The sequence below is a fragment of the Squalius cephalus genome, assembly GCF_949319135.1.
Source record: "Squalius cephalus genome assembly, chromosome: 17".
Lineage (NCBI taxonomy): Eukaryota > Metazoa > Chordata > Actinopteri > Cypriniformes > Leuciscidae > Squalius > Squalius cephalus.
The window spans coordinates 33,502,441-33,529,165 of NC_137138.1; the positions used below are offsets into that span (position 1 = coordinate 33,502,441).

Sequence of the window (26,725 nt, forward strand, 5' to 3'; positions counted from 1 at the left end):
GTGTAGCTCTCATGAAATCCAAAATGAGCCAATATTTGGCATGACATTTCAAAATGTCTCACTTTCAACATTTGATATGTTATCTATATTCTATTGTGAATAAAATATAAGTTTATGAGATTTGTAAATTATTCCATTCCTTTTTTACTCACAATTTGTACAGTGTCCCAACTTTTTCTGATTTGGGGTTGTACTTTTACGCATTGTATTGCTAGAGCTATATTGCCTATTGCTAGGCATTGTAGAGCTGTTCTGTTATAGCCTCTTTTAGGATTTAGGGCGTTCACCATTCAAATAAGAAATTGAACAAACAATTGTAAAAAATAAAATACTACAGACTTCACTGTATAAATTATACATTGATTCTTATTTGAAGTTCTGAGTGATTTTCTCTTGTTGTTTCAATAACATTAAGGACTAGCAGTAGCATATATTTATTAGGTTGCTATCATTTTTAGAGCTCATGCAGCACGGATACAGAAACGCATCCGATTTCCTCCAAACTGTCTACTTTCACTTTAGACATAACCGACTGTGTTTATGTAAACCTTGTGTGTGTTTGACAGTTCAAAGACGCAAAATATAACTTAGTTAGGTACTCACGCTTTCACATATCACAAACCTCAAACGATCTCGCAAACAAACTGTACTCAGACCACCTCCGGATGTGGTTTGAGTACGGTTCACTTTTGAGTTCTTTTAGGGGGGGGTCTGAGATCACTTGGTTTGTTAGAATATACATGCTGAACCGCTCCGAGAGTGTTTGGAGGGCTCAAACTAACTAGGTGTGAAAACACTTTTATGTTATGTGCACAAAAGAGAAACTTATCAAAACTGTACAAAATGGAGAACAAGTCATTTTAAAGAAACATGCTTAGTTTCATGAAATTCTGATGCTCACTGTAAATTATGAACTATCAGCCATTTCAACTGAAAGATGAAGGCTCTAATACTACTATTTTCAACTAGAGGGACCCGCAGGATAAGAAGTCTTTTAAATCTAATCCTTTTATATTAGTTTCCATCATTGACTGAAAAAAGAAAATGCTTAAAAACAAATTTTCACAAAAAATCACTTCATTTTTCCTTAGGTATCAGTTTCGACAATTGTGCCACATTATGATTAATGTAAAAAAAAAAACTGAAAATGGTGTTATACAAATGGGTCGCCTAGCCCTAGACCAGGGGTGCCCAACCCTGCTCCTGCCGATCGACTGTCCTGCACAGTTTATCTCCAACCCTAATCAAACACACCTGAAGCTACCAATTAACGTCTCCAGGATCGCTTGAAAATTAAAGGCAGGTGTGTTTGATTAGGATTGGAGATGAACTGTGCAGGACAGTCGATCGGCAGGAGCAGGGTTGGGCACCCCTGCCCTAGACCATAACAGCACAGATGGCATAAAGGTCTTAAAACACTTGAACCCCGTTAGTTGCTGCTTGCAGCTATTTTTTAAAACATTTTTCATAAGTTGAAACTTTATGACAGTGACTTCCTGACAGAGAGTATAAATTATGATTTTGAATATATTTAGCTTACTAATATCTCAATTAATGTTTTGGTTTAAGTAGATAGCAAAACATTCATATAAAATAGCCATAATTTGAAATTCCAATTATTTTTTATATTTCTTGTCACCAAGATAAATGGTGCTTACATTATTATGAACCAGTAAAGATGAAACCATAGTTGACTAACGCATTATGACACAATTTTTATTTTTCAGGATATGGAGACAACGTTCCTGGCTCTTTGCTTGAACAATGTCTGGCAGCAGTTATTGGTCTTATTGGCTTGCTGATTTTAAACTATATAGTTAGCCAGATGTCTTCCACAATATCTGGTGAAAATGCTAACAGGTAAATGTTTCTGACTACAGAAACTAATTTTAATCTAGTTTTTTTTGTGAAGCAAAAGCTCATTTAGCATAGTAAGGTATACTGTAGTACAAGGGCAAAACAAAGTTACACATTTTATTAAAATTTATTGAATGACTTTATTGACATTTTATTGATTGAATGAGATTGGACTATGGTCTGTCCTATGACAGACATTTTGGGTCACTATGCTGAAATTCTGAGAAAATGGGGTGTGAAAACGGTTTAAATCAATCAAGAAATTTTAATAAATTTTTCTCAGTCCCACTATTGCATTTTGCCTTTGTACAGCAGTAAACTTCTCTCTTTGGTTCTCACTGCAAACTGTTTAATTTTTGTGAATACATTTTCTGATAATAAGATTCAGTAATTTAGCTCAATTTATGCACATATTGATGCTTTTTTTTCTTTCTTTTTTTTGTTGTTGCTTAGGGTGAAGTTCCAGAGTCATTTTTCAGAAATGCGCCACTTCATGGTGCGACATGACTTCAGTGCTTCCCTACAGATCAGAGTTATGAATTATATGAATCTCCTGTGGTCCAAATATCAGTATGTCTATCTTGTTTTGTCCTTTTTCATTGTAATATTTGTAAGGATGCACCGATATGAGAATTTTGACCGATACCGAAAACCGATGATTCTTTATATTTGAATGTCGATAACCGATTTATTGGCCGATAAACCTAAAATCCAAATTTTTATATCATTTTTGAGAGCCTGATACCAAAAAGTCTCACCATTAAAAGCCATGTCCCAAACACACAATTATAATTTTCTCGTTATAATTTTATGTAGCGGATATGACAGACTTGAGCTGCTCATGTTGCACATAACCGTATTTTCCTTTTTTAAAGTGATTTTAATCATATTTCAAGCAATTCAAAACCATCATGTTGATCAGTGCGCATCTGAAGAGTCTCAGCTGAAGGAAATAATACATTATTTATCAGCTTTAATATATCTGCCAAAGTTTCTTACTGGGCTGATAACGATAACATTAAAAATGAACCGATATCGGCCGATACCGATATATTGTGCATCCCTAAATATTTGTATGTGCAGCATTGGTTATGGTCAAGGAGGTTAGCATTATGATTATCTGTTAGCATTCCAATTCATCTCAATGGCAGTTTTTCAGCTGGTGTAAGATCCCTGGAAAAGGCGATACGCTGGAAAATCATTGCTACACTGTTTACATCATTACAATACAAAGTGACTGAAGGCATCTCAAGAATGCGTACCATCACTAGCATTTATTTTGAGAAAAAGAAAAGCTAATTTCATGCTTTTAGGACTAAAGGCCCGATAGTAAAGGACGATAACTGTAAAGATAACGATTAAGATATAGTTCTAAAAAACGTTCTCCATATTAAAGAATAGCAGAGTTCACACCACAACTATAACGATAAAGATATGAAGAATGATATCGTTGGGATCACTTTCAGAACTATTTTTTTCAAGCTGTCAAACGATAAAACACTCACAGCCAAACAGAATCCACTCGAATTTAAGGGCTCGTGCATTTAAATTGGCAGACGACATTGTGGAGAAGTTGATCGCAGAGGTACCGAAAAATCCACCACTGTTTGGCCGTGTGTCCACCAAAGCGTTTTTACTCGCGGCTGGCGTGTTTTTTCAATTGTTTTCAATGGGAGCGCCGCGTTTTTAAAACGCCATGAGCGTAACGAGGCGCTGAGCGTCTTTTTCACGCTGAAGCGCTGAGCGTTCGGCGTTTTTTACTGGTCGCCGAGAGTTGAAGAATGTTCAACTTTTGGTAAAACGCAGCGCTCATCACTGTCACTTTTTACCCAACCGTCCAATCACAGTGGAGGAGGGGCGGGACTAATACCACACCGACCAACCGCGTCCGCCACATGATTCTGCTTGTACAACGTCAACAGATGACAACAACAAGCATAATAACGGAACAAAATCAAGAGCCAGAGAAAATACATTACATTGTATTGACATTTTAATATAGAATCAACACAGAAACAAAATATGTGTGAAATGAGATACTAGTAAGACTTTCGCGGATATATGATAATAAGCAAAGTGTCTCGGTCTCAACCGTCTCAACTGAAAAAACGCTGCGCTGCCAAAACGCTCTCAAGCGCCCACAGCTGAGCGTTTTTAGCAGAGCGCCTAGCGTTTTCAGCTGGCTAAAAACGCTTTGGTGGACACACGGCCTTTGACTAGTCAAACCCCCTTTTTAAGGATACGTAAAAAAAAAATGGATATATGGAAAGCAATCGGTCGTACCCTTGTAATAAATGGTGAGAGGTATTAACGATGAGATCATTATGCAGGCTAGCATAATGATCTCATCTGTGTTGACTAGGCATTGTTTTTATTCCACTATTGACTTTGTCAGCTAAATTCACTGTTAGATTAGACCGATTACACTAGCTAGATTCACTGTTTAGATGCCCTCGAAACGTAGCATGCTGAAGACATCTGCTGGCAAAAGACGTGTAAATGCAACAAACTAATATTGATTCATTCGAAAGTATGAATAAAAGTTGTCTTCAAAAGACGTTAACTCTCTAATCATAGTGACAGATTCTCCAAACTCCTCTCGTCTTATAAGGATATTGTGTACCCAAAAGCGCCTGTTTTTCTTTTGATGTTTTTGTGTAACGTAAAGCAGCAGCAGGTCATCCATATCCCGAAATTAAAACGATAAATGGCATTTTGACGTTCTTAAATGTGATGTGACAGATCATTGTAGCACCTCAGTTCAAGCAGCAGCGCAGAGCGCAAGTCTTTTCTTCCACTTTGATACAAGTTATAGCACAAAAAAAACGTTAGTTTGTTTTCATTCATTCTCATATGTTCCTTGATGGAGAATGGAGGAGCCTCTTACAGTTTTTCTCAGTCGCTTTGGTGCATTTCTCACATCACTATTTACATTTGCACAACAGTTAGTTCAACCTCCACAACATTTAGTCATTTGTGCACATCATAGTAGCAGTTTCTCATTCCTTCCAACAAATTGCAAATGCTTTTGGACATGCATCAATTGCTTTCATACAACTCTCTGCTGTTTTAGAACATTATCATTTGCTTATGTCATGTCAGTCAAAATTAACTATACTTGTGAATGCTGAATAGTCATTCCATATAAAACTAATAGTCCTCATTTCATTGATTGAGTCATTACTGTACATACAAAAATGTTGAACTAGTTGTCAAAATCTGTCATTTAAAAAAACAACAACAACAAAAAAATCCTGAAAAAGTCTCCTAAATTGAACAATTTGCAATTGAGCAAGAGATGATATTCGCTGGGATGTAGATGAAATTATGTGACCAGACAGAGAGGAACGTCTGGATGTGCATGAATGATTACAGTCCTATGTATGTTGTATGTTCAGTTCCAATACAGTATATAGGCCTACTGCAATATTGTTTACAGTTGTGCACAGCTCTACCCAAAGGGAGTTTATGTTTGTTGTAAAGAATGGTGTATTTTTTCTTTTGCACAATGCTGTGAACAAATTAGAATTGCAAAGAGCATATGTGGTAAAAATGTGAAACATACATATTCAGTGTCTTGTACTCAGTTACCTCACTAAATACAGTAATGTGTACATTTACATTTTACATTTAGTCATTTAGCAGACGCTTTTATCCAAAGCGACTTACAAAGTAGGACTAGATTAAGCGAGTCATCATGAAGAGGCAAAAAACAAAAAGCAGCGCAAGAAGTGCTCAAGATACAACGTTCAGGCATTATTCAGAGTAGCATAAGCCCGATAAGTGAGGTTTAGAGGGAAAGGGGAGGTGTTTTTTTTTTATTATTTTTTTTTATTTTTTTATGAGGTTAAGTGCTCCCGGAAGAGATGGGTTTTCAGATGTTTTTTGAAGGTTGTCAGGGATTCTGCATTCCGGATGAGGGTGGGGAGAGCGTTCCACCAGCATGGAACTGTGAATGAGAATGTTCTGGAAAGTGATTTTGTGGCTTTCTGGGATGGAACCACGAGACGTCGCTCGTTGGCCGATCGTAGGCTTCTGGCAGGGATGTAGACTCGTAGGAGTGAGTGAAAGTAGGAGGGAGCTGAGCCTGTGATAGATCTGTAAGCAAGCGTCAATGCCTTGAACTTGATGCGAGCAGCGAGAGGTAGCCAGTGCAGTGAGCTGAACAGAGGAGTGACGTGGGCCCTCTTTGGCTCGTTGAAGACAAGACGGGCTGCAGCATTTTGGATCATCTGTAGAGGTTTAGTTGCACATGCTGGAAGTCCGGCCAGAAGAGCATTACAGTAGTCAAGCCTAGAAATGACCAGGGCCTGGACGAGAAGTTGTGTTGCATGCTCAGTTAGGAAAGGCCTGATCTTCCTGATGTTGTGCAGTGCAAACCTGCATGATCGAGCTGTCTTTGAAATGTGATCTGTGAAGGTCAGCTGGTCATCAAACGTTACTCCAAGATTTCTCACCGACTTTGATGGGGTGATTGATGATGACTCTAGCTGGATAGTGAAGTTGTGCTGTAGAGACGGATTGGCAGGGAGGACGAGAAGCTCAGTCTTTGCCAAGTTGAGCTGCAGGTGATGTTCCTTCATCCACGTCGAGATGTCTGCCAGGCAGCTTGAGATCCGTGCAGCTACTGTGGGATCATCTGGTTGAAACGAGAGGAAGAGCTGTGTGTCATCAGCATAGCAGTGGTAGGAGAAGCCGTGTGCTTGTATGATGTGTCCCAGTGATGTGGTGTAGATGGAGAAGAGGAGGGGACCAAGAACTGAACCCTGGGGAACCCCTGTGGTCAGTTGATGTGCTCTGGATACCTCGCCTCTCCATGCGACCTTGAAGGACCTACCTGTGAGATAGGACTCAAACCAGTGGAGGGAAGTTCCTGTGATGCCCAGTGCTGAGAGGCTGGACAGAAGGATTTGATGATTCACAGTGTCGAAGGCAGCAGACAGATCCAGGAGGATGAGGACTGAAGATTTGGAAGCAGCTTTTGCGATCCGTAGGGCTTCTGTGACAGACAGTAATGCAGTCTCAGTAGAATGCCCTTTCTTGAAGCCGGATTGGTTGACATCCAGCTGGTTGTTGAGAGACAGAAAGGATGTTACTTGGTTGAAAACAGCTCTTTCAAGTGTCTTCGCAATGAATGGTAGGAGAGAGTAACTTTACTGTGTTTTTCAAATGGCTGTGCAAATAGTATTTAGTGCTGTATTGAGCATTTTCAGGTAGTGTCATCTGACTTTTTTGCATTGGAAAACATTTACAGAGTAAACTGTCATAATGAAAACATGACTAAGCCATTTGACTATCTTGTTCATAAACGATGGTGTCAGGACTTTTCATTTTGATGACACTGACACATTCATTGACATAAATACTTGCTTTTGAGGAATGAGCTATCCATTTTGAGCAAGTGACACGCTTTTGCAGGTTATCAACTAGGTTTTGCAGTTTGTACTAATTGTTTTGAGAACTGCATTAACTGTTGTGCAAATGTAAATAGTGATGTGAGAAATGCACCAAAGCGACGGAGAAAAACTAAATATTTGAAGCTTTTCTCTGATTGTTTCGGGAAAAGATTCAAAGCATCAAGAGTGTCGAAAACAGCGCCATCATGTGGCAGGTCAAATTTACAGCAGCCATAAACCCGAGTGCGCAGCGTCATTGTTTTATCTATTTAGCACAAATAAAATTTGTGATGCTTTATTTTACTTTTTTCTGATAATATAATTCACATGTTAAAGTGTGGCAATATATTAAATGTAAAAATAATTATAATAATACTAATTATAATACCAACAGAGTTGTTTTATGCAAGTAAATGGTGCTCTAGTTATTTTATGGTTTTTATACTGTTTATATTGCAGAATATATGATAATGTAATACAGGCTATATGTTTATATATAAAAAATTTAAGTAAATGGACTTAAACTTCCAAAACCCCGTAGATTAGTAGTCTGGATTCAAACATTCCGACACGCAAAGTGAAGCATTCAAGTGACTGGAAAGAAAATGAGGCTTCGTTTTTTCTTGATCACGTTTCTTTAAAAACAATACACACTCCGGCATGGAGCTTCATGAGAAATTGTTCTGCGAACTTGAGATACACGCTTTGATGCTACAGTGTCATATGTAACATCACTAGTCTACGCAGATTTTCCAGTCCCGGTCTGGCTAGATTCTGTCTGGTTCTGTTGTCTGTAGGCTATCTTTTTTTTTCAATTTCCACACACACAACACCTCAGATCCCCCAATTACAGACTTCTTACAGACGTTCTGTTTTTATTAGAAAATTATATTTTGCAGGAGCCCACAAGTCATTTCTTTCTCTCGCTTCCCGCGCACATATCAATATCTTCCCTGCCGCATTCGCCCTCAGCGATTCAAAACTTGTCCAGCGCTGCACTCTGTTGCACTCTAGCTCAATCAGTGTTTCAAATGCAGAAAGATGTCAATAAAAGGTGTCACTTAAAGGTGCAGTATGTTATTTCTCAAAGTCGTTGCTGAACATTGTTGATATTTGAAATCAACCCAAACAAACACACCACTCTCTTCATTGCTCCGTCTTCAAAGCTCACCCTCCACTGCTCCGAGTCGGTCTCGAACCCCGATCGCTGACATGCGAGGCGAGTGCACTAACAAGCACACGAAACAGTAAACACTGCATTCAGTAAACACTAGCAGTCAGCCTGCACAACTCTCACTAACTGGCCTCCGTTACACAATCAATGCAAGAGTGGATGTCTATTTATTGTAGCAGAAGCGCTACAAAATAATGCTTCATGAAAAATAAAGCGAAGATGATGAACGAATGACAAGGAAGCACAAAAAAGGAACATACAGTACATAAGAGTAAATACAAACAAGAGTTTGTTGTTAGCAGCACAGCAGCTTCAGAGAAACAAATGACACTCAAAACAGCTGTTTTATTGACTTACGTATGGATCGGAATCAATGCAACCTCTCTCCGCTCTCCAGCGCTGGAAAGCTTATCTAAAATTAACGTGGGTCCTAAAGCTCTTTCCTGATCATAACCCTTCATTTTCCACAAATTTCCAGTAATATTCTTATGAGCTTTTCTCTTTTGTAATGTCTCTCAGCCATCTCTCTTTCTACAGTCTTTCTTCAAATCTCCCTCTTGCTTGTTTTCTCTCCTCCACCGTCATACGCCCCCTAATGCTGATTGGCTACATGTTTGTTGTTGTGTCTGATTATCGCTTACTCCAACTTTAACTTTGTATTTTACAAAATGCGTTCTGTGTTCTCTCCCTACCACCCATATGGATTTTGCTGACATCATTTTGCACTTAAGCTTCTCATCAGATTTTCTATTTGACATAAATGATATGACAATTTTTTGAGAAGCCTTGTTTATGGATCTTTTTTTTTTTATCAGAGGTGAGGCTTTCCCAGGAGGACCTTTTATAATGCATGACTTGCCAGATGAACTTAAACGGAATGTCGTAATGGCAGAGAGAGGGGAGCTTCTGATACAGGTCAGTATTTTTTAAATGAATTTCAAAAAGTAACCTATTTTTGTTTCTTAAAACCACTAACTGTCTGTATGTGTAAAAAAAACAACTTGTATGGGTTTTGGATATAACCCTGTTTACTTGAATGGGTGAACGAGAGGCTGCATCAGCAGCTTATGGGTAACACTTTATAATAACTACACGCTATTAATCATTAGTTAAGCATTAGCAAACAGTTAATTTGTCATTTATAAAGCATTAATAGACATTAATAAGCAGTTTATAAATACAGTTATAAATGCTTTGTTCTTGATTTATAAGCATATCTATAACATATGCGGCTGTACTGAATAGTTGCTCACCATCAACATTCGAGACATACACCTAAAGCATTAGAACTACAGTATAAATACAACATAAATTGTATAATCAAATGTGCAAAAACAGTGCATAATATTCATAAGTGATTTAGTTGTGAGCAATGAGAGACTGATTAACATGAACGGCAAGGAGCTTTATTAGCCTGCTTTCACTTTAACACCGAATGCACTGTTTACATTCACCTAAGACATAAACGACTGTTTACGAAGATACTCGCAAAGATGGGTGTTTTGACACATAATTGTGTGTATTTCACCGTTCAAGCCACGTAAGATAAGTCCTCACACACTGTATGAGCATCAGCTTTATGTGAGTGCATTCCAGGTTTATGCGCTGCAACTCACTGCACTCAGAACCTGTCTCTCAGACAGCGTGTGCACATATCGAATGAGCACTGTTTTGCTGCTTACTGCACACGAGCGGTTTATCAATCTGGAAAATTGAAGGGCAAGAATCCTTTTACTCATTTGCCAGAGAATATTATGATCATGAGGGTTGGTTCATTAATAAAAAAAAATGTTTTCCTTCTTACAGATTCCTTCCTTCGCACAAGCTGGACAGTCATTTATACAGGACCTTGCTTTATCTTCAGTTTTGTACTTTTTTCCTAAAGGGGAAATCATCCAGTACAGTAATGTTCTCACAAGACAACTATTTTTCATTCTTAGAGGAACATGTCAGGTGAGCATATAAAGTTAATTTCTTTATAAAAGTTTTATATCTCTGTTTTATGTTTGTAGGTTTTGAAATTAAAGCTAACACAAACTAAACCTCATTGTTATATCAAAACACACATTTGGGAAAATCCACTTTTAAGCAAAGTTAGCATCATATCTGGCCGAGGAATCAACAGTTTTGTACGCTAAATTTCATAAACCAATGATTTGTGCTGATAATTGACAAGTATTAACAATAGATCAGGCTTATGTAAATGTAATGTAAGATGTACAAAACTGATTTATTATCATCTGTGCAACAATTGCGTAATGGTTCTGCTGTGATCTTTGTTTGAAACTATTTTCGCTGCTGAAATAGAACAAATACAGTCAATATTGTGTCTAAAATGTAAGTGACTTAATATTAATTACTTGTTTGTTGAACTGTCATTCACATTTTCAATCGTGGTGGTTTTCAGCACTCTTGGTCTTGTGATGTTGCTGAACTGTATCATGTTATAAATATAAAAACTCAAAAAACAATTTTTTTTTACCGCAGTATGTTAACTGAGTTTCTTTGTGTGTGCTGCGCTCATTTGTTTCCATTTCTCCTCGAGAGGCTACATGAGCCTCAACAGCACAACCTTGTTACCGCCAGTACATTATATTATTATTCACTATCAATCGCCACTATACTAAATGAATGCAGAATCATTCTCGCGTTTTGGTGAATCCCTAGTTATGTTTTGGCATTATTTGTTTTTGACGTTTCAATCAGACTAATTGTCCTGTCGGGCAAGTAAAATTCACTTTCGTTTGCCCCTTCAAAAAATCCACTTGTCCCGGACAAGCGTTAATGTCGGCCCCTGTCACCGTCAGAGGTTATTTTTAGCCAAAAAGTATAAAAAGTAATCACACTTTATGCACTGCCATCACTGTAATATTTCACTGTAACAGAAGTCAAATAGCTGAAACATTTAGCATTTATATGATATAATTCGCCAAGATTAATTTTACAATGCTATATTATTATTATTATTATTATTATTATTATTATTATTATAACCAGTAATTTATTTTTATTTTATCTTCATTTACAAGTAAAAATTAAAAAATTCCAGCTTTACTGAACAATGTTGCACAAACTAACCCCTCTTTGCAACAACTAGTGTCACATGTGCCTGTTTTGTATTTAACGGCGTGGCATTGCGGCAGTGGTACCCGTGGCGGTAAGAGGCGTTTTAGTTGACTACTGAACAATAAAACTCGGTAACACTCATAAGAAAAAAATTTTGTTATTAAAATACAGCCTATAATTTGATTATTTTAATCATTGTTGTTTTTTAAAATAATACTTTTTTAACCTTTTTTTATGCATATTTTATAGTGTTTGAGTGATGACCTTTCAGAAGTGGTTGGACAATTTCAGAAGGGAATGTATTTTGGAGAGGTAAAATTTAAATATATTGTTTCGCTTAATATCAATCTCTTTCACACCGCATTAGTGTCTAATGCTATGGGAACTGGATAAAATAATGCCAGACCAGTTTATTGGCAAATGACACTTATGTACTGCTCTTTGAGGTGTGTCTCAACATACATCTACAGTAAGTGTGCCACCTTGTTCAGATTTTCTGTACGTGTCATAATACACACAGGGTTCGTACGGGTGCTTGAAATCCTTGAAAGTGCTTGAGTTTTGATGTTGTGTTTTCAAGGTTTGAAAAGTGCTTGAATTTTGGATAAAATGCTTGAAAATGCTTGAATTTGTAACTGTATTTCTTTCACAAGAAATATCTTTGACGAAATAGTTCTTTATTAAATGGAGAAAAAAAATGTAGCCCTTCAGAATCAGATACAGATTGATTTGCGTTACGCTGGCCAGAGCAAAAGTAGGCGGAGTTTTCATTTTGATTTCCGCGGTTGTTTGGATGCACTGTTTTTATTGGCCACGCAGCGGCAACAGTTGAACTATTTTAAACTTTGACCGCGGCGCTCGCTGAGCTCCGCTTTGGTCCGAGTCGCGCGGCGCAAGCCATTGAAATATATCGGTTTCATTTCATAGCGCAGCGCGGTCCGCGTCCTATCTGAAAGGGCCATTAGTGACTGAGAGTACTTGGTGTGCTAATGTAAGTATTGCATGTCCGTTATGTCACGTTCATTTGTGGAATATGCAGTGAACATTGCCAAAATTACAGAACTGTAACGTGCAAATTAACCTGCAAACGTTAGCCCAGTGCATAACAACAGTCGTTGATTACTGAACTGAAATCAGTCAGTGTCATAAGTAGTATACTGTTACTGTAAGGTTTAGGGTAGCCCTATGCAATATTTACACTGCTCTATTCCAGTAAATGTATTAGCTAACGTTATGTCTTGGCCCAAGACATCTTGGCAATGAAATACATTTATCAGGCAGGTGCCTGTGCACTCAGATATTGTTCAAACCTTGTCTATATCAAGAATGTGTCCCAAAACGGGAAGGCCTGTCAAATATTTATGTTCAAATCCTAAGTCTTCATATTTGAAATTAATTCAGTTTTACAGCCTATAAATCACATTATCTGGTAAGCAATATTTGGACATTAATATAATGAAAAGTATATTATTCATATGCTTTAGGCTATATACTTAGTGACACATTTTGAAGAATAAAACTTGTGATTGGCTTAAATATTAGGGCTGCACAATATATTGAAATATTGCAAATGTATATATTACAATATGCATAATTGCATATCGCAACGGCTTGCAATAACTGGGGTCATGAACAAAAGACAAAGAAAATCACTCACTGCTTTTGGCTGAATAGGCTAACTTTTGTAGCTTTAATAAGAATCAGTATATTTAATTCATGTAGTGAAAACTAAGCAGTGTTTATTTTTACATTTGATTAATCAGTTTCTGTTGTTAAATAAACCTAATGTAGGATAACCTGAACCCCTAAACCCCAGTGATGTTAAAATAACACTTCTTATGCTACAGAACACTGATGTTCACTGTCTTGAAGTTGTAAGGATATTTTCTTATCACAAAAAGAATGTGAAACACATATGTGTAGGTTATATCATTTTAAAGATATTTTAAAGATAATTTAAGTTAATTTGACACACTTTAAGCATTATCGTATCGCATATTGAATATCGCATTATTTAATGAGTTATCGCATATCTCATTTTTCTTCAATATCGTGCAGCCCTCTGCTATTTTGAAACATTTGGCTGTTTATCTCTTTTGATGTGATAAAAACACTAAATAATAATTTTAACTATGTATTGGTATGTAATTTACGGTAGTGTAAGGTGCTGGAAAAAGCTTTAAAATGGACCTGGAAAGTGCTTGAAAAGTGCTTGAATTTGACCTTGGAAAAAGTGTACGAACCCTGTACAAACAATCTTTACTTAAGTGCACAGAGAAAGTGTGCAAGACCATTCCATGTCTGGAAATGCCACTAAACCCAAACTATTATAGATGATGTAATTCTGGTGCTGCTTTGAGTGCAGCCTTTGCTTTGAAATGATTGACCACAATATCCTCATTTCCCACCATGAACATTTGGTAAGTTTAAAAGGTACTGAAATGGTTCCAATCCTATCTCAGTGATAGATATTTTTCAGTTAGCAATGGAAATTCCACCTTTAGTAAAAGACTTCTTCCTTTGGGGGTTCTGCAAGGTTCTATCCTTGGTCCTATTCTCTTTTCTCTATATTTTCTCCTATTAGGTAGCATTTTTAGGAAGCACTTTCCATTGCTATGCGGACGACACAATTGTACTTTCCATTAATATCAACTATCTAATGTCTAAATATCTAATGTCAACTCACTGGATTCACTATTAGCTTGCCTAAAATATATTAAAATTTGGATAGCATTACATATTTTGGTCCCGCTTTATATTAGGCTTCTCTAACTATAATGTACTAAAAAAAATGTATCAAGCCAAGGCACTCGAGAATTTAAGTAAATATATATAAAAAGCCTTTATTTAGTCATGGCTTAGGCAATTCAAATAATTTTACTGTTCATCCTAGCACAAGTGCAAATTGCTACGGCAAGGTTTCTGAAGAAGATGAAGAAACACAAATCCATTACTTCGGTATTAGGCTGATTACATTGGCTGCCAATCCATCTTAGAGCTAAATTTAACAATTTGACTTTTGTGTATAAATACTTAAATAATCACGCTCACCTTTGTACTGACTACATATAACCCTTCCAGAACACTGAGATCAGAAAATCAAAAACTGCTTTTTTCTTTTTTTTTTGCAATAATGAGCTTTTGCAATAATGGGTCCAAAGCTGTGGAATGAGCTGCCTTTATCTATTAGGTCTGCCCAGACTTTACCAGTGTTTTAGAATTTGCTGAAAGCACATTTACTTTTTTATAGCCTATAACACATTTTATGTTATATGTTGTACAGTAATATGTGTTGTAAAATGTGTAAGATCTGAACAGATTTTAAAACATTAAGCCGACTTTGTAAATGGTAACAGAGAAAAACTGGGCATGGGCATGAATGACTGAGGATCATAACATCGGTTCTAACATCAACCGAATGTTATTATGTTAAAATAATTCATCCAACTGCCACCCACTCGAAATTTGATTTTTTTTAAAAATTTGACCCACTTGATTTTTTCTGATTTAGATATCCACACCCGATCATCACATTACAATTATTCTAATCCTCAGTGTTAAGCGTTATGATATGGTAACATTTATTACACTGAAGTAGGCTTCTTTTAAATTAACATTTAGCTATTTAAAGTAAAAGTTCTTCTTTGGACAAACTGCATTTCCTTAATAGCCTAAACACAGGCTTTACTCCCTTCAAACATAAAATGTCACTGTTTCCAACACTGCAACTTGCCGAAAACCCACACACAAGAAATTAAACACGTTCATCCCAAGCAAAGGCTTGTTAGTTTGACAACTTAGTTGACAAATTATGGGCTTTATTAGTTTGTCACATACAGCGCTTCACAGCCGTTACATATCAAATACTCATCACCTGATTCGTCCTTGTTAACTATTTCAGTAAAACGCTCCCATACAGTACTTAACTTTCCTTCCTTTCTGTTTTTAATTACCCTTTTCGAAATTTCTCTTGGATATGTTTTGCCTCCCTTGCTGCTTAAACAAGTGGACCCCGGAACTGTGTAGCTTAATGAGAGTCTGGAAATTAGTGCCTTATAAAAATGTAAGCTTTAACATGTTAATATTTCCATTATTATGTTGGAAAACATTCTTATCAGAATGATTTCTAAGCTTGTGTAGCCTATATTTTTAGAAAGCTATTAAGTTCTACCATAAAGACTCGGAAGGCGAGATGATTTCACAATGACCTTTATTAATTAATAGACCAGAAACTGAAAACAACAATATTGGATGGTAAAGTTCTTTGGTGCAGGCCCCATCCGTAGTTCACATTCGGAGGGTACCGGACTCTGCATATCCTGTTTGAAGATGAAGGCAGGGGCGCAGCCGACCCTCGGGGAGGTATGGACAAGGACCATCCTGGTGGTGGTGGGTAGGATGGAGGTGAATGTTTGCGTCTTCATCTGCGAACTCAAACATGTGTAATAACTAGTGGTGCACGATATATCGGCCGCCGATATAATATCGGCCGATATGGTCATTTTTTTACACATCGGTATCGTTCCGATGTCAAAATATGGCCGATGTGAACAGGCCGATATTTGATGTGTGAAGTTGAAGATGAAGTTGACGATGCTGACTCGCGATCTTAGCAGTAGTGAACGCGCCTGAGAGAAATACACATTTCATACAGATGACATAAGCAGAGAACAGTCTGTTTTCTTTCGTTTTGAATTGTTCTGTTTAAAAATAGACGTTTCAAGCTTTCTATATATGTCTCAGGTCTGTGAGGCAGGTAGCTCCAGGTTCACGCGCCGTCGCCTCCATGTCCTGATTAAATATTTTCTAATATATTTACTTCTTATTTATTAAATCCAGGCAATTGGTTGATGAAACATTGATCAAAATTAAGATACAATTAATACAAAACGAAATTAAATTTAAAGACAGGCTTTGTGCTTTCTGTTTGAGGTCTCTGTGAAAGTTTTAAAGCAGTCTTTTAGTGCCACTTTCAGAGCGCTCACGTCCTTAACGGAGAACTGGCCCGTCCGTAACATTGTTAACGCAGTCCAGTGTGACTTATGTTTTTTTCCTCTTCATGACACATTTTTGACTGATCGTTTTTTGACTCAGAATCAGAATCAGAATGAGCTTTATTCGCCAAGTGTGCACAAATACACAAGGAATTTTTTGTGGTTTTTACAGGAGCTCTTGGTGCATACATACATATATGACATTAGAACAGGCATTTAAATGAGAACATGAATAAATAGAATAAACAATAATAATAGTTTTAGTATACATCTGAAACAGAAGACCTATGTACAGATTTGTGCATTGTGTGTACAGCTCTATAAATTATTATTATTTAACATATCTTTATTGCGAGGATTAACCCCTTGAGATGAGACATCTCGTTTTCGAGGGGGTCCTCCAGTACATCAAAGCAAAAAAGAACCAAAACAACAGAGCAAATATCACGGTCAAAGACAGCACAACAAAACACAACAACACACACACACCAGCTCACAATGCTCAACCCCACCCCACCCAGCACGAACCCCACAAGTGACATGACAAAAAAACAACAACCACATGACTAGCATTGCACAAGATCAAGGACTAAGAGTAACACAAACAAGAACATTGATGATTATAAACAACAATAATAATAATAAAAATAAAAAAATAAAATAAAAATGGAGGACATAAAAATGAGAAATAGTAAACACATGACCAATAAAGTCCAAGGTCAAACAAACAAAATTAGAAACAAAGACAAATGTTCCGAAGATGTTCCCCGAGAGCCCTTCGGAACGCTGTAAGTGAAGTTAAAGAACGGATAGAAAATGGAAGATTATTCCGATCATATGGAGCCTTAAAACAAAATGCATATTTCCCTACCTGTCTTTTAACTCTAGGAACAACAAAAAAGATCTGATCATTGTGTCGCAGGTTGTATAGCGAATTATAGAGCACTAAGTGTTGCTTGAGATAAACTGGATAATTAAAGTAAAAACTTTTAAAAAGAAACTGTAACCAGTGAGACTGTCTCCTGGCAGAAGGGGCAAACCAGGACAGCTGTCTGTACAACACACAGCGGTGTGTCCTAAAGGGACAGCGGAGAACAAAACGGCAAAGACTGTTGTAGACCACATCAATGGAATGCAAACAAGAAGCAGTAGTGTTTTGATAAATAATATCAGCATAGTCCAAAATAGGCAGGAGCAGCTGTGAGACTATTCTTTTCCTGACCAGAAAATTAAAACAGTTAACAGATTGATAAAGTATTTTAGGACGAGAGTTGAGTTTCTTTGTCATTGCTTGTACATGAGTTTTAAAAGATAAATCAGTTTCCAGCCAAACACCAAGATACTTAAAGGAGAACTCCGGTCAATTTTAACATTGAGCTCATTTTTTTGTACATTTGGAGTGCTGTCAATACAGAGAACAACGACAAAAAACGGTGTTGCCTACACCGAGTTATTCTATTTTAAAAATTTGCACCCTGTTGACTTCAATAGGGCAAGTAGTAAGCCTGCTTTTTAGCCTCTTAACATCCTTTAAGTGTCATTACAAGTGCACAGAAAATGTGAGTGATTCCTTCCGAGTGAACACGGGTGGATCTGACTGCAGTAGATGTTAGAGATATTAATAAAAACGAAGTTAATTCAGCCAGCGCTCATACCTTTGTTTACATCCTGTTTTCGGTGGAACGCCATAGTAATCGATTGTCGAGTTCACGCGCGTGATAATTGGTAACTAAACCTATGCGCGTGAACTCGACAACCGATTACTATGGCGTTCCACCGAAACAGGATGTAAACAAAGGTATGAGCGCTGGCTGAATTAACTTCGTTTTTATTAATATCTCTAACATCTACTGCAGTCAGATCCACCCGTGTTCACTCGGAAGGAATCACTCACATTTTCTGTGCACTTGTAATGACACTTAAAGGATGTTAAGAGGCTAAAAAGCAGGCTTACTACTTGCCCTATTGAAGTCAACAGGGTGCAAATTTTAAAAATGGAATAACTCGGTGTAGGCAACACCGATTTTTGTCGTTGTTCTCTGTATTGACAGCACTCCAAATGTACAAAAAAATGAGCTCAATGTTAAAATTGACCGGAGTTCTCCTTTAATGGTCTCAGTTGACTCTAAAGGAGATGAGTCGAGAAAACAAAGATTAAGGTTATTTTCACCTATATCCAAGGCTTTTCTATGGAACAATAAAGAGTAGGACTTTGATTTATTAAGAAGAAGTTTATTAGCCAATAGCCACTGCTGTACAGAATTTAAGTCGTGCTGTAGAGAGAGGTTTATCCCGGAGATGGTAGGTTTACTACAGTAAATGACTGTATCATCGGCATAAAGATGAATATTACTGTCTGTACAGCATAAGGGCATATCATTAACAAAGAGAGAAAATAATAAAGGTCCCAGAGAAGAACCTTGAGGGATGCCTTTCACTATGCCTGTATAATCAGACTGACAACCCCTGTAGGACACACCCTGACGACGATGATGAAAATAACTATTAAACCAAAGTAAAGATGATCTCGAGAGGCCAATAGCATGCAATTTATCCAATAGAAGATAGTGATCAACTAAATCGAACGCTTTGGAGAGATCTAAGAAAATGGCACCAGTACACAGATTGTCATCAAAGCTAGAAAATATATCATTAGAGAGTTTTAAGAGAGCAGTGGTAGTGGAGAAGTATTTTCTGAAACCTGATTGGCATTGAGTAAGTAAATTATTATCAGATAGATAGTCCGATAATTGATTAAAAATTATTTTCTCAAAGACTTTAACCACACTATTAATTATTGATATTGGCCTATAATTATTCAGAATTTTTAAGTCTCCACCTTTGTGCAAAGGAATGACTTTAGTACATTTCCAAGCGAGGGGCACTTCACAGGTATCAAATGACATGTTAAAAAGCACAGCCAGTGGGGGTGCTAGTACATGCGAGGCAAGTTTAATAAACTTACCCTCAAGGCCATCAGGGCCAGGACCACTCCTATTGGAAAGCTTATTAATGGCCTGTTGAACATCCGTTGATCTGACCTGTCTAAATTTGAAAGAGCTACCGCAGGGTTGGCTGTTAAGCCTTGGGTCTGCATCAAAAACAGGAGGTTGAACAAGCGGTGTTTGAGAAAAAAGCAAACTAAAGGCATTGGAAATCACGACTGGATCATTAGTTGTTTCATTATTAATTATCATATTATTTGAAGTATTATTGGACTTACCAACTAGGGTGTTAACTCTCCTCCAGAATTGCTTTGGATTACTTAGATCATTTGACAGGCTATCTCGGTAATAGTTAGCTTTAACATTTCTTGTTTGAGTTGTGCATAAATTTCGTAATCGTTTATATTTCTCCCAGTCATCAGGCAGTTGTGTATGTTTATGTTTAACCCAGGCCCTATCCCTCTTTTAAAAAGATTAATAAGATCACCATTAACCCAAGGCAGATGATGGCCTTTAACCTTAATGGATTTCCATGGAGCATGTCTGTCAATATCTAGCCCAACTTCAGTATAAAAAAAATCCCATGCAGCTTCAACATCAGGAATTAAGTAAAGCCTGTCCCAATTTATCCTTCGAAGGTCATCAACAAATAGATTATTATTAAATAATTTAGTTTCCCGTACCTTGATATATTTAGGTGGAAGATGAGGAGTTGCAATTTTCCAGATACAATGGATAATGGAATGATCGCTAAAGCAGTCAGAGAGAACTCCAGAAGACATTATTCTGTTTGGATGAGAAACAAGAATCCAGTCAATGAGAGATTTAGAATTAGAGCCGATTCTAGTGGGCTCAGTGATGATTTGAGTCAAATTAGCACCATTAACCATATTACGTTCTGTAAATGTAGAAGAATCATTCCAATTTAAATTAAAATCCCCCAACAGAATAATTTCTCTTGAGTCTACCAAAGATGATACCGTAGCTAAAATATTCTTAACAGACTCTAGTTTAGGAGATGCAGGTGGTCGATAAATATTGCCTATTATCAAATGTTTGTTTGCATGAAGAGTAACTTTAACATAGATGCCTTCAAAAAGCTCAGGTTTCACCTCAGGAATAATTAGCTGTGAGTTCAGATTAGATAAAATATAAGTAGCGACTCCACCACCCCTGGATCCTCTGTCAGCCCTATACACTACATAATTTTCAAGGTGAATAATAGCGTCAGTAATATTATTAGTTAGCCAAGTTTCAGATAAAGTGATTATATTGGGATTGTTATAGGACACCCAAGCTCTAAGCTGATCAATTTTAGGGAGTAAACTACAGATGTTAAGATGGATAGCATGGAGACCTTTACCCATAAAATATATATTTGTGATCATTGAAAATAGAGCTAACTAACCTTGTGAGGTAAAAATCGTGAAAGTGAAGACGAGGTGAACATGAGAGCCAACACCATATACACACACACTCAACCATACCCACAAAAAAAAAACAAAAAAAAAACAATAGCACAAAAATATACACACAAAAGCAAAATAACAAAATAAACTAAACTGTCTTCATTCACTCCCCTGATTATAGAACCACTGAGTTACTTCCAGCAACACAACTAAGTGCTTCAAGAATTATTATAAATCCCTTAAAATTAATAAGTGAAATAAATTAATAAGCAAAAAGAAAACACACAATACAATTTTGTTTGCTTATATTCAAGAAACCCAGCGTAGGAAAAATAAAACAGCATATATTGAACAACCAAAAACAGCAATCTTCAGGGTCAGATACAAACATTCAAGTGCACGGGCAAAGAAAGAAAAAAAAAGAAAAAAATCAGAAAAAGAAAAAAAAACAGGATACCTAGGAGACGTCGTACATAACGTAGGCAAGGCTACTAGATACTACTTGGATACTTGTGAAAAACAAAAAAGCATAGCATCATTATTATTATTTTTTTTTAAAGAAAGAAAAAAAATAAATAAATAAATAATAATAATAATAATAAAAAATAAAATAAAAAAATGGGAACAACCTTTTATCACAAGGAACCCTAATACCAACTGAAGAAACATTGAGCCTCTGGTTGAAACAAAATAAAATAACTCCAGGCTTAAATCCTTTTCTTTTCTCTTTCTTTCCCCTCTCTCCCGTTCTCTCTCCCCCCCCCCCCCCCTCCCTTTCTTCCCTCTTCTCTTTTCCTCTTTCCCCTTTCTCTCTCTCACCCTTTTCCTCTCTCTCTTTGAGAACAAGTCTATCTGTCACCACGAAGTGACGTCAGACGTTAAATAACGCTTCATGACGTGCGGAAATAAACAAACAAGCATGACAGCAGTCGTGATTGATATTTTTCATAATGAGTGAGGATCAAAAGAATCTAAGTACTTGACAGCCTCACTTAAATCACCAAACTGGATTTGATCCGACCCTCGGCTGAGTTTGATGACAGCGGGATACAGCAAAAAAGCCTCAAACCCCAAGGTGCGGGCCCGGTTCATTACTGGAAAGCAGGGACGTCTGAGTCGAGCGGTGAAATCACTGTAGTCAGCAGTAAAGCGTATAGTTTGACCATCAACTACCACAGATGTTTTCCTTGCGAGGCCCAGAATCCGGTCTCTGTCAGTGAGGCGGAAACAATTAAAGATCATGTGCCGTGGAGAAGCACCCGCAGAACGCGGGCGGCCGACGCGATGTGCTCGCGTGAGCTCCGGGAGGTTGGAGGCCAACTCGGGAAACCATGTAGGAAAGATGCGCAACAGGTAGGACAGAGCATTACTATGTTCTACTCCTTCTTTCAGGTTTATTATACATAGGTTGCTCCTTCTGCCCTGATCCTCCATCGTGATTAATTTCTCCTGAAGTTTCTTTATAGCCTCAGAATGCTCAGTTGTGGCGTCCTCAGCACGTTTAACTTGAGCTCGAAGAGAAGTAGTAAGCTTACGTTGGGAGTCCAACTCTTTCGAGTGTTCCTCCAGTGTTGTTTTAATGGAAACAAGCTGATTTTCCAAGCGATCAAAGCGATCTTTAGATTGTTTATCAGCTTCAGCAAAATATTTATGAAGGATATTTTCCATAGACGCAGTTGTCAACTCACACGCGCCCAAGTCGGCGTCTGCAACATGTGAATGCACTTCTTTAAGTTGGGGTGCCTTCTTCGGAGGCATTGTCGGATCCAAATTCAAAATTCAAAAGTACTCACAAAAAGTCCAGATTTGCTGTTTTTGCTGTTTTATCTGTTCCAAATTTGCTGTTTTTTTGCTGTTTTAGCACATTGAGCAGGGAGAGCTGTGAGAAGCCGAACTCCTACTCCGCCATATTGGTTCCCAAAAAATGAAATAAATAAAATTTGTATATGTATTTACACAAAAAAACCTCTTGCTTCTCTCTCAAGTACTGAATGAATTATACAGCAGGTGTTAATTGCTGTTTTAGCTGTTTAAGCTGGAGATAGCATGGGGGAAAAAACTGTTTTTGTGCCTAGATGTTCTAGTGCGCAGAGATCTGTAACGTCTTTCTGACGGCAGAAGTGCAAACAGGTTTTGGCCGGGATGGGAGGGGTCTGTGATGATGTTCCCTGCCCGTTTCTTCTCTCTGGCATTGTACAAGTCCTGAAGGTTGGGGAGGTGTACACCAATGATCCTTTCAGCTGTCCTAACAGTCTGTTGTAGTCTTCTTATATCTGATTTGCTGGCTGACCCAAACCAGACAGTTATAGAAGTGCACAGAACCGACTCAATAAAAGCTGAGTAAAACTGAGTCATCTGCGCGTGTGGTAGGTTGAACTTTTTCAGTTGACGAAGGAAGTACAACCTCTATTAAGCCTTTTTGACAATGGAGTCAATGTGATTGTCCCACTTCAGGTCCTGAGAGATGGTAGCGCCCAGGAACCTGAATGACTCCACTGCTGTCACAGTGCTGTCCATGATGGTGAGAGGGGGGAGTGCAGGGGGGTTTCTCCTAAAGTCCACTATCATCTCCACAGTTTTGAGTGTGTTCAGCTCCAGGTTGTTATGACTGCACCAGACAGCCAGCTGTTCAACCTCTTGTCTGTAAGCAGACTCGTCACCGTCCTGGATAAGGCCAATGACTGTGGTGTCGTCTGCAAACTTCAGGAGCTTGACGGAGGAGTCTTTGGAGGTACAGTCATTTGTGTAGAGGGAGAAAAGCAGTGGGGAGAGAACGCACCCCTGGGGGGCACCAGTGCTGATGGTAAGGGTCCGAGATGTGACTTTTCCCAGCCTCACTAGCTGCTGTCGGCCTGTCAGGAAGCTGATGATCCACTGACAGATGGAGGAGGGCACAGAGAGCTGGGTTAGTTTATTCAGGAGGGTATCCGGGACGATGGTGTTGAAAGCGGAGCTGAAGTCCACAAACAGGATCCTTGCATAAGTCCCTGGTTTGTCCAGATGTTGGAGGATGTAGTGCAGTCCCATATTGACTGCATCATCCACAGACCTGTTTGCTCGATAAGCAAACTGCAGGGGGTCCAGCAAGGGTCCAGTGAGGTCCTTCAGGTAGGCCAGCACCAGTCTCTCAAATGACTTCATGACCACAGATGTCAAAGCAACAGGTCTGTAATCGTTAAGTCCAGAGATTTTAGGTTTCTTGGGTACCGGGATGATGGTGGAGTGTTTGAAGCAGGAGGGGACTTCACACAGCTCCAGTGATCTGTTGAAAATCAGTGTGAAGATGGATGACAGCTGGACAGCGCAGGCTTTGAGACAGGCTGGTGAGACACCGTCTGGGCCTTTGGCTTTCCTTATCTTCTGTTTCCTGAAGACTCTGCATACATCCTCCTCACTGATCTGAGGTGCAGGCTGAGAAGCAGTAGGGGGGAGGGAGGGTGGTGTTGATGGTTGTGTGTAGAGACGGTCAGAGCGGGTGTGGGGTGTGAGAGCAGGCTTTTCAAATCTACTGTAAAATACATTGAGATCGTCGGCCAGTCGTTGATTCTCAACAGTGTTGGGGGATGGTGTTTTGTAGCTGGTGATGGCTTTCAGGCCTTTCCACACTGATGCAGGGTCGTTAGCTGAAAACTGGCTTTTCAGCTTTTCAGAGAAGCTCCTCTTAGCTTCTCTGATCTCCTTTGTCAGTGTGTATTTGGCCTGTTTGTACAAGGCTCTGTCCCCACTCCTGTAGGCATCCTCTTTGGCCTGACGAAGATGTTTTAGTTTTGCAGTGAACCATGGCTTATCGTTGTTATATGTTAAAAAAGTCCTAGTGGGGACACACATGTCCTCACAGAAGCTGATGTAAGATGTCACAGTGTCAGTGAGCTCATCCAGATCAGTGGCTGCAGCCTCAAAAACACTCCAATCAGTGCAGTCAAAACAACCTTGTAAGACCTGCTCTGTTTCGCTGGTCCATCTCATTACAGTTCTTACAACTGGCTTAGCAGATTTAAGTTTCTGCTTGTAGGCTGGGAGAAGATGAACCAAACAATGATCAGAGAGTCCCAAAGCTGCTCTGGGGACAGAGTGGTATGCGTCCTTTAAAGCAGTGTAGCAATGGTCCAGTATGTTAGTGTCCCTGGTGGGGCAGGTGATGTGCTGTCTGAATTTAGGCAGTTCACGGGTGAGATTAGCTTTATTAAAATCGCCGAGAATGATAGTGAAAGAGTCCGGGTAACTTTGCTCCGTGTGTGTGATCTGATCAGCCAGCTGTTGCAATGCCACGCTCACACACGCGTCAGGGGGGATGTACACACTCGCCAGAATAAATGAGGAAAACTCCCGCGGCGAATAAAAAGGCTTACAGTTAATGAAGAGAGCTTCCAAATTAGGGCAGCACATCTTCGTCAACACTGTCACATCTGAACACCAGCCTTCGTTGATATAAAAACATAATCCACCGCCTCTCGTTTTCCCAGTTAACTCGGCGATGCGATCCGCTCTGAACAGCTGGAAGCCCGTTAGATTTAGCGCACTGTCCGGTATGGAACCGTTCAGCCATGTTTCTGTGAAAGAGCAGCCGAGTTTGAAAAGTCCTTGTTTGTGCGGCTGAGAAGTAGTAGTTTGTCTGTTTTATTTGCTAGAGAGCGGAGATTTGCCAAGTGAATGCTCGGCAGCGGAGTCCTGAATCCACGCTGTCGAAACTTCATGAGCGCGCCCGCGCGTTTCCCTCGTTTTAAAGCGCTTGTACAGGATCGCAGCTCCGCCAACTAGGAGGTCAAATAAAATGTCGGAATGCTCAAAAGTCGGCAAAATGTCGTTTGGTGTGTTGTTCCTGATGTCTAGGAGTTCGTTCCTAGTTAAACTGACGGGGAAAAGGTTACATAAAACAGGACAAACAAACAAAAACAGTAAAAGTACTGAGGAGCTCAAAACCGAAGCAGCCATCCGCGGCGCCATTTTAGATATTTGACTCGCGACTCGTAGATATTTGAATAAATTGCTTGATATTTGATACCCGTTCGAATTTGATTTTTCTCAAAAGTGACAGCACGTGTGATTTGTGGATTACTGATAAGCGCGAGTGGAGAAACAGGCGTTTATTTATTCATTCTCAGTGTTGATAAACGTAGTCTTCATGTGTTATTGTGTTAATAATAACTAATGTAGGCTACCTAATTATGTTACATATTTATTTTGTATGAAAACTAGCGCGTTCGTTTCTTATGGATTAAAAAGTAGGCTACCGTTGTATCAGTGCTGCGCGAGCTCTCTCTCACAAACACGGACGCGCGCACACAGAGAGAGAAGATAATTGTCAAATGAAAAATTGACGGGCTAAGTTTAAATTTTGTTCTTGCTTGTTTTTCTTTCTGTCAAAATGTCAGAAAGCATGTTGTATTATCCATCCGTGTTTTTAAAATTCGTTAAATGACGGACGTTTTACTGTTAACACAGCCCATATGTCGGATTCGTCTTATAGCCTACTTCGTCTTATAGTCGACTCCTGTCTTTTCATTGTAGGGATGCAAATTATCGATTAATTCATTAATCATTAATTGATTGACCTTATCGATCGATTAACGATTAACTGATAAGCGGCTATTTTCCTGAGAATGTAAATTTCTCACGGTATCAATAGTGTCTTTAACATAAAAAGCTAAATATTGCTTAGAGGCTACTGAATAAAAATGCATGTTATATTGCTCAGTTGATGTTTTATTGTAACAGTTGGGATAATGGCATTTATGTAGTTTAACAAAATAAATTATCTACAGAAAATTAAAATACATAAAAAAATTATTGTGCACTGGCTCACCTGTTGCATGTGAAACATTAAGCAACATAAAATACATTTTAAATAAAAATCTACATGGGTAGGCTTAGCCTACAATATTAA

At 38.4% G+C, this 26,725-nt stretch overlaps 1 protein-coding gene across 3 annotated transcripts in view; it reads left to right on the forward strand.

Annotated features, from left to right (window-relative positions):
• The window catches only part of cngk (cyclic nucleotide-gated potassium channel), a 151,016-nt gene that overhangs the window by 59,226 nt on the left and 65,065 nt on the right, over positions 1–26,725 (forward strand). For all 3 annotated transcript variants that reach the window (XM_079847067.1, XM_079847068.1, XM_079847069.1), the window contains 5 exons: positions 1,728–1,860; positions 2,311–2,427; positions 9,243–9,342; positions 10,234–10,380; positions 11,743–11,805. In XM_079847067.1, coding sequence (XP_079703193.1) covers positions 1,728–1,860; positions 2,311–2,427; positions 9,243–9,342; positions 10,234–10,380; positions 11,743–11,805 — 560 coding nt within the window. The remainder of the gene's footprint in view (positions 1–1,727; positions 1,861–2,310; positions 2,428–9,242; positions 9,343–10,233; positions 10,381–11,742; positions 11,806–26,725) is intronic.